Genomic DNA, 9,407 nt, shown 5'->3' on the forward strand with positions numbered 1-9,407 from the left:
ATATCCTTACGCATGTGGCTGTGCAGTATGCAGCGGCACGCGTAAGGGTATGCTGGGAGCCCCTGTGATGCGGACAATTGGCCGCTGCTGACGCCGAGTGGCCGATTGGCCGAAACTACGGGACCTGGTACCCCCGGATACAGGAAGCGGAGGATGGCGGCGTGGGAGCGATCCATGCGTATGGGGCTGGAGGAAGCCTCAGGTATGTATAAAATCTTTTTTCTGGCGTCTCTGGTTCCCTTTAAGAGTTTGAACTGTATCCTCTGGGTAATTGGCAGCCAATGAAGAGCTTGACAGAGAGGAGCAGCAGAGGAAGAGCGAGAAGAAAGATGAAGTATAGATTGGAGCAATGCCAATCTATTGCATTCCAGTAAAATTTGCACTGTAGCTGCTTAACCTCCCTGGCGGTTCATTTCTGTCTGGAATTAGGAGTCAAAAGCGGTACATTTTTTTTTCAAGAATTTTAGACCTCCAATTCTTAAGTCTTAACTCACCAAAATATATCAGAATAGAGGCCTGGTAGACATTCTGCATATAAATAAAAGACTGGAACACAAATTTGCTGAAATAATAAAATTTATCAATAAACTGAAAAAATAGGAAAACTGTACAAATAAGGCAGCAAGAAGATAATTATACACATTATGTACATGTATACTTAGTACACCTCCCGTGTATGATAAGTTTTAAAGCAGGGAGCAGCACAGAGTCCAACATTGCAGTCAGGGCAGTAGATGCGCGACTCCTTCCTGACTTTTTTGCCCCTCTCATCAGTCTTGGAGCAGCACACCACACATGTCCTGGTTGGTGTGTTTTTTTTGGCGGTGGGAGGTATGTGCTCCGGGAAGTGCCGGCCAGTGAGTCGCTCCGGGTTAACGACATAGGAGGCACGTCGCCCAGTTCTGGCATCTGTGGCAGTCTGGTACCGCAAACAGATACACTCGCACATCCTCCATATGTAGTCCGCGTGAGTAATTGGCCTTTCACTGCGCTGCTTGTAGAGTATATAAGAATTCCACAGAGACTGCTCCAGAAGATGTCGGAATATCTTTTTATAGTATTTCTTCTGCTGCTTGCGGACTGCGGGATAAAATGTCACTGCTTGGTCCGCTCTGTCCACTCCACCCATTGTTTGGTTGTAGTCCACCACAACCTGCGGCTTCTGTATTTCCTTTCCTGCTCTCGTTTTGGTGGGAACAGTGGAGGTGTCGTGGACTGTGGAAAGGAGACAAACATCTTTTTTATCCCGCCAGCGGAGAGCCAGCATCTTTCCTTTCTGCCAAGCAGCTATGTCCCCTGGTTTCAATTTCTGCTTCCCAAAAGATGTAGGCATCTCCCGCCTGTTCGGCCTAACTGTGCCGTAGGCATCAGTGCGACGCTTTATGAGGATCTCAAAGAGTTCCGGGGAAGAATAAAAATTGTCCGTGGTGACACAATATCCCTTGTCCAGTAACGGCTCAGCAAGTGATAAAACGGAACTTGTCGCCACTCCGTAGTCGCTGAACCGGGGATTGAACTTTGTTCCCTTTCCGGTGTACAAAACTGTATTCCAGATGTACCCGGTTGAAGACTCACACAACATATAAGATTTGATTCCAAAGCGGGCCCGCTTAGAAGCTATAAATTGCAGCCAGCTCAGCCTCCCCTTGTAAGCCATCAGGCTCTCATCCACGGATATATCCCGCTCTGGAACATACGTGGTCCTGAAGTTCTCCACCACCATCTCGTACACTTCCCAGATTTTTTTCAGTTTGGGAGCAGGGTGAGTGGACTCCTCAAAGGTGTCGTTATTGGCGAAATGGAGAAATTTCATGATGAGCGAAAACCGGTACTCGCTCATCACCGTACCAAAGAACGGGGTCGCTATCATTTTGTTGGTGGTCCAATACCACTTCTGCAGGGGCTTCCCCACCACCCCCTGCAGAATGATAAGTCCCAAAAATAGCCAAATATCTTCTTTGGTGACCGGCTCCCAGGTCCTGCTTCTTGAGAAGGGGCGTCGTGGAGCAGCCAGTTGTTGGGAGGCATAACGATTAGTCTCCTCCACAATCTTCTCAATAACGGCCTCATCAAAGAAGAGCTGCAGGTAGGCCAGGGGGTTGTGCTCACACACTTTCTTCAGGCCAGGCTCCCCAGTAAAAGGAAAACGGGGGGGCGGTGGCGGTGCCTGAGAAAGGTCAACGGGGCACCAGACCCGGACATCGCTAACATCCGTGGTGATGGAATCACTCTCGCTGTCGCTACCTGGGTCGGATGAGAGGTCCCCAGGTGCGTCACTGTCGCTTGAGTCCGCCAGTGACTGCAAATCGCTGTCCTCCAACTCCACCAGCGATTCCGCAGCGAGCTGCCTTCTTGAAGCGGACGCCATAGCAAACTACAGGCAGAAAACGGCAGGCAGAGAGTTGTCAAAATCCAGGCAAAAATCGGTACACAGTAAATCAATCAAAGTCCAGGCAAAATCAGTGCAGGGAGAAGGCAAAGAGAATAGTCAAAAATCCAGGCAAAAATCAGTAACGGGTATCCAATAATCAGTAATCAATCAATCAGCAACTCACAGATCAAACAGCCAGCAGCCACGGTCTCCAGAGAGCAAATGGCAACATTGAATTGAATACAAACTAACTTGTATTCAATTCAATGCTACTTGTGGCCAATCAGATCACTTGTCATTTTTTTTTGTTTTCATTTCTGCCTCCCTACCCATGTGGCCAATCAGATAATTTGTGTCATTTTTATTTTTTTTCCTCTCCCTCCCCCTGTGGCCAATCACATTGTTTATTATATTTGACTCTGTGTTACTTCTCCCTCCCTACCCCCTGTGTCCAAATTCACAGTCATTTATTGTTTTGTTTTTTTCCCTGACTCCCTCCCTCCTTCCCCCATGATCCCACGCTGCCGCACAACTAGTGTTGGGCGAACATCTAGATGTTCGGGTTCGGGCCGAACAGGCCGAACATGGCCGCGATGTTCGGGTGTTCGACCCGAACTCCGAACATAATGGAAGTCAATGGGGACCCGAACTTTTGTGGTTTGTAAAGCCTCCTTACATGCTACATACCCCAAATTTACAGGGTATGTGCACCTTGGGAGTGGGTACAAGAGGAAAAAAAATTTAGCAAAAAGAGCTTATAGTTTTTGAGAAAATCGATTTTAAAGTTTCAAAGGGAAAACTGTCTTTTAAATGCGGGAAATGTCTGTTTTCTTTGCACAGGTAACATGCTTTTTGTCGGCATGCAGTCATAAATGTAATACATATAAGAGGTTCCAGGAAAAGGGACCGGTAATGCTAACCCAGCAGCAGCACACGTGATGGAACAGGAGGAGGGTGGCGCAGGAGGAGAAGGCCACGCTTTGTGAGACACAACAACCCAGGCCTTGCATGAGGACAAAAAGCGTGCGGATAGCATGCTTTGTACCGCCATGTAGTCATAAATGTAATAAAGATAAGAGGTTCCATAAACAGGGACCGGCAACGGTAACCCAGCAGCAGCAGCAGCAGCAGCAGCACACGTGATAGAACAGGAGGAGGCGCAGGAGGAGAAGGCCACGCTTTGTGAGACACAACAACCCAGGCCTTGCATGAGGACAAAAAGCGTGCGGATAGCATGCTTTGTACCGCCATGTAGTCATAAATGTAATAAAGATAAGAGGTTCCATAAACAGGGACCGGCAACGGTAACCCAGCAGCAGCAGCAGCAGCAGCAGCACACGTGATGGAACAGGAGGAGGCGCAGGAGGAGAAGGCCACGCTTTGTGAGACACAACAACCCAGGCCTTGCATGAGGACAAAAAGCGTGCGGATATAGCAGCAATGCTTTTTGCCGCCATGCAGTCATAAATGTAATACAGATGAGAGGTTCAATAAACAGGGACCGGAAACGCTAAACCATCCCAGATGTTCATCGGTCATGTTACTTGGTTGGGGTCCAGGAGTGTTGCGTAGTCGTTTCCAATCCAGGATTGATTCATTTTAATTTGAGTCAGACGGTCTGCATTTTCTGTGGAGAGGCGGATACGCCGATCTGTGATGATGCCTCCGGCAGCACTGAAACAGCGTTCCGACATAACGCTGGCTGCCGGGCAAGCCAGCACCTCTATTGCGTACATTGCCAGTTCGTGCCAGGTGTCTAGCTTCATGCCCGGTTTCAGGTCCAGCGGTGCCAGCCACAAATCCGTCTGTTCCTTTATTCCCCTCCAAATTTCCTCCCCTGTGTGCTGCTTATCCCCAAGGCAGATCAGCTTCAGCAACGCTTGCTGACGCATGCCAACAGCTGTGCTGCACTGCTTCCACGATCCTACTGCTGCTGGTGCTGGGTTAGCATTTCCGGATGAGGTACAGCTTTGAGATGCGTTGGAGGAGAAGGAGTCAGAGAGGTAGGTGCTGCTGTTGTTATCCAGCTGTTTGCGGCGTGGGCAACACCCGCGCCGTAGCAGGTGAGGAATCGCTGCCAGGCTCCACAAGGTTCACCCAGTGCGCGGTAAGGGAGATGTATCGACCCTGGCCGAACGCACTCGTCCAGGTGTCAGTGGTGAGGTGAACCTTGCAGGCAACGGCATTCTTCAAGCTTCGGGTTATTTAGCTGACCACGTGCTCATGCAACTCAGGCACTGCAGAGCGCGCAAAGTGGTAGCGGCTGGGAACCACGTAACGTGGGATGGCCACTGACATCATGCCCTTGAAGCTGTTTGTCTCCACCACTCGATATGGCAGCATTTCGCAGGCCAGAAGCTTGGCTATGCTGGCTGGCTGTTACTGCCACGGCCCGGGGGTCATTTGCTGGCAATTTCCTCTTGTGCTCAAACATCTCAGAGACAGACAACTCAACCGTAGCGCTGCACACCGAAGGGCTGTTGGTTGTTGTGTTTGATGAACACTGGGAGACCTCAAGAGCACTAGTCCGGAAAGTGACAGTGTCAGCATCGTCTGATGTTTGTGAATGTTGTGAACCACGCAATGGCTGGGCTACTGCTGCTGCTGAGGCGGGTCTGGTGGTGAGTCTGGTGAACCCAAGGGAGGCAGTGTTGCTGGTGGTACCCTGTCCTGCCGCGTTTGCCCACAGAGTGGGATGTTTGGATAGAATGTGGCGGCTCATGCTGGTGGTGGAGAGGTTGTTAATACTTTTCCCCCTGCTCAGGCGGGTCTTGCACACCTTGCAAATCGCCATGGTAACATCCTCAGTGCAGTCTTCAAAGAAAGCCCAGACTTTAACTGGCTGAGGACTCGGACCTCGTGCGTGATGTGCTGGTGCTGCTTAACCCACTGCTGGACGCTTGAGAGGTCATCCAAGTAATTATCTGGTCCTGTTCTTTTGGATCTGTGAGGGTTGTTGTCCTGGACAACATGGGCAGTATTGAGTGGGTTTTCTTGGGTGCTCCCCTGTGGCCTGTACGTGAACCGTCAGGGGAAACACCTCTTCCCTTGCCCCTCCCTCTTTCACCGGATTTCTTCCTCATTTCACTTATCCTTAAAGTACACGCTGACTGGCAGCAGTACAGTGGCAGTACAGAAATGCTATACAGTGGTGGGTGAGCGGTGTACCACTATTGTCAGCAGTGACACAGAGCACAATGCTATACAGTGGCGGGTGAGCGGTGTACTACTGTTCCCAGCAGACACAGAGTGGAAGTAAACACAATGCTATATAGTGTGGCTGAGCCGTGTACACAGAGTGGCATTAAACACAATGCTATATAGTCTGCTATATAGTCACCCCGAACAGGGTGATGTTCTGCAGAACCCAAACAGTGGCAAACACTGCTCGCCCAACACTACTGGGAGGGAACGCAGATTTTAGTACCTAAACACACGATACAACATGTTTTCCGGGGTCGGACTCTGAGGCACATACAGATGGTCCCGATCATCATCCTCATCATACAACTCTTCTCCTGAGTCTGACCCACCCACCACCTCTGCCACCCCAACATCCCCAGACACAGACCCCTCATCGTCCTCAACATTAACTTGGGATGCTGGCCTGAGCCAGACCTCCTCCTCCACATCAGGCCCCATCATCTCCTCAATGGCAGCCCTCATTAATCGCTCTGGCGACGGACTGATGGACACAACGTTCTCCTCCGGGGAGGGCTGCTGCTGACCACTGGCTGCTGGGGTGGATGTTATAGCTTGCGTGGGGCGTTGGCTGTTGCTGTTGTTGGGAGTGCTGCTCACAGCGGAGGTCTCTGGGGAACTCATGTTGAGCTCATATAGTGGTTGACGGTGAGTGGAGTATTACTGATCCCAGCAATATACACACTGACTGGCAGAGTACGCAATGCTATATAGTGTGGCTGAGCGGTGTACACAGAGTGGCAGTAAACACAATGCTATATAGTCTGGCTGAGCGAGCGGTGTACTACTGTTCCCAGCAGAATCAGAGTGGCAGTAAACAATGGTATATAGTCTGGCTGAGCGGTGTACACAGAGTGTCAGTAAACAATGGTATATAGTCTGGCTGAGCGGTGTACACAGAGTGGCAGTAAACACAATGCTATATAGTCTGGCTGAGCGAGCGGTGTACTACTGTTCCCAGCAGAATCAGAGTGGCAGTAAACAATGGTATATAGTCTGGCTGAGCGGTGTACACAGAGTGTCAGTAAACAATGGTATATAGTCTGGCTGAGCGGTGTACACAGAGTGTCAGTAAACAATGGTATATAGTCTGGCTGAGCGGTGTACACAGAGTGGCAGTAAACACAATGCTATATACTCTGGCTGAGCGAGCGGTGTACTACTGTTCCCAGCAGACACAGAACAGTAAACAGAATGCTATATAGTGTGGCTGAGCGAGCGGTGTACCACTATTCCCAGCAGACACAGAACAGTAAACAGAATGCTATATAGTGTGGCTGAGCGAGCGGTGTACCACTATTCCCAGCAGACACAGAACAGTAAACAGAATGCTATATAGTGTGGCTGAGCGAGCGGTGTACCACTATTCCAAACAGACACAGAACAGTGAACAGAATGCTATATAGTGTGGCTGAGCGAGCGGTGTACCACTATTCCCAGCAGACACAGAGTGGCAGTAAACAGAATGCTATATAGTGTGGCTGAGCGAGGTACACAGAGTGGCAGTAAACAGAATGCTATATAGTGTGGCTGAGCAAGCGGTGTACTACTATTCCCAGCAGACACAGAGTGGCAGTAAACAGAATGCTATATAGTGTGGCTGAGCGAGGTACACAGAGTGGCAGTAAACAGAATGCTATATAGTGTGGCTGAGCAAGCGGTGTACTACTGTTCCCAGCAGTGACACAATGACAGGGGGGACCCTGGCTAGCGTGGCTGGAGCGCGAACTACCCTGCCTGCCTACCCAAAGCTAAACCCACAGACAAATGGCGGAGATATGACGTGGTTCGGGTATTTATTTACCCGAACCACGTGACCGTTCGGCCAATCAGAGCGCGTTCGGGTCCGAACCACGTGACCCGTTCGGCCAATCACAGCGCTAGCCGAACGTTCGGGGAACGTTCGGTCATGCGCTCTTAGTTCGGCCATGTGGCCGAACGGTTTGGCCGAGCACCGTCAGGTGTTCGGCCGAACTCGAACATCACCCGAACAGGGTGATGTTCTGCAGAACCCGAACAGTGGCGAACACTGTTCGCCCAACACTACGCACAACGTCACGCATGTACGCCGCTCCATGCCACTGATAGGCCGCCGGGTCCCCGGAAGATCAGCCAGGTAATGGGGACTCCGGCGGCCGGGAGGGAGAAGCCTGGGTCCCGCTGTGCAGCGCGATCAGCGCGCGGGACCCAGAGAGACACTGCGCAGCATGTATTTAGCCAGCCCGACCTGTGTTCGGGCTCACCGCTTTCAGCACACAAAGCGGAGCCCGAACACAGGTCGGGCTTACCGCCAGGGGGGTTAAAGAGAGTCTGAAGTGAGAATAAATCTTGCTTCAGACCTCATATATAGCAGGGGCACGTGTGCCCCTGCTAAACTGCTGCTATCCCGCGGCTAAACGAGGGTCCCTTCACCCCAAATCCCCTCGTTTCAGCGGGGGAGCGCTTCCTGGTTGGGGCAGGGCTAACCGCCGCAGCCCTGCGGGGGCGCGTCTGTCAGCGCGTATCTCCGCCTCTCCCCCGCCCCTCTCAGTCTTCCTTCACTGAGAGGGGCGGGGAGAGGCGGCGATGCGCTGCTGATAGACACGACTGGAGGCAGGGCTGCAGCCGTTAGCCCTGCCTCCAGGAGCGACCTAGTCTGCGACCAAGTGTCGCAGTGGGGGGTTTGGGGGTGAAGGGACCCCCGTTTAGCAGCACTATAGCGGCGGTTTAGCAGGGGCACACATGCCCCTGCTAACTATGAGCTCTGAAGCGAAATTTATTCTCGCTTCAGAGTCTCTTTAAATCCAGATTTTTTTGCATCCCAATGAGGATGTAAGACAGGTGACTGTCTACAAATATTTGTCTGCAAAATTTTGTATGATTCATTATCAGTGGCTGAGCAGATGCAGTCATTAGAACAATTGTGCAGAGAGCAGAAAGCTTTTTGTCTCTCCGTGCCCTTAATTGTCAGTCTTTCAGGACAGGAAAAATAAACTCCCCCCCCCCCCACGGGGCCCCCCTGTGGGTCTGGGGCCCCCTGCGGCTGCATCCCTTGCAGGGTATGTTGTTATGCCCCTGTTAATCACCCTGGGAATTTTTGCATAATGGAATCTTTACATATTGTGAAAAAAAAAGTTGAACTACAAAGCAGAACTGGGCTCATTTCTAGGCGACAGTTGTGAAATTCTGTTCCCCTTCAGAATTGTGCCCACAATGCTTGTCAGTTACATACAAAGCAGCGTCACATGACAAAGTATGATTGCTGCATTCACAAATGAATATAGAATGATTAGCGATTAATAAGATGGGTATTCTTCAGATCTATGGCGGATCTCACTCACTGCTGCTGATGGCCTAACTCTTTTTATAGCCAAACTTTCCAATGTGTTCAGCTTTTTTTTACTTAGTGTGAAAATGACCCCAATCACAGAAAGCAGAGACAGGAAACAGACATCGCTAAAGACAAACAATCAATAATGAATGGATCGCTGTGCGTTTGCTTTTTTTTGTTTTTATCAGTCTGGTTTGGCAGCAGAAATGTTCCACAACAGTTTTAGGCCTGTGACAGCGGGACGCTAGATTTTGGCACGGGAAGTCCTGGGTTGTTAGTTCTCAGTGCCAGGCTCATTGTGCCAGAGAGAATTTAATAATGGTAAAAAAGGATCTATGCTCATCTAAACTCTGGGGGCAAAATGCAAAAAAAGAGACATATTTTACTGCATACACTGATTGGACAAAAAAATGAATCCCGCCTGCCACGTATTATGTAGCAGGGTCTTGTGTACAGCATTGTTCTACCCCCAGTCTTTCTACCCCTCTCCAAGTGCTGTGTACTGTAGTGATGTTTAAGGAGTCT

General features: G+C 50.4%; 1 protein-coding gene across 1 annotated transcript; it reads right to left on the reverse strand.

The window, feature by feature from the left end:
• Positions 1-658: 658 nt before the first annotated feature.
• On the reverse strand, positions 659-2,368 carry LOC137528453 (piggyBac transposable element-derived protein 4-like). Its single transcript, XM_068249748.1, has one exon. It carries the CDS (start codon positions 2,366-2,368, stop codon positions 659-661), a length of 1,710 nt encoding a protein of 569 aa, XP_068105849.1.
• Positions 2,369-9,407: the final 7,039 nt, after the last annotated feature.

The sequence above is a fragment of the Hyperolius riggenbachi genome, chromosome 8 (genome assembly GCF_040937935.1).
Source record: "Hyperolius riggenbachi isolate aHypRig1 chromosome 8, aHypRig1.pri, whole genome shotgun sequence".
In the NCBI taxonomy this organism is placed as follows: Eukaryota; Metazoa; Chordata; class Amphibia; order Anura; family Hyperoliidae; genus Hyperolius; species Hyperolius riggenbachi.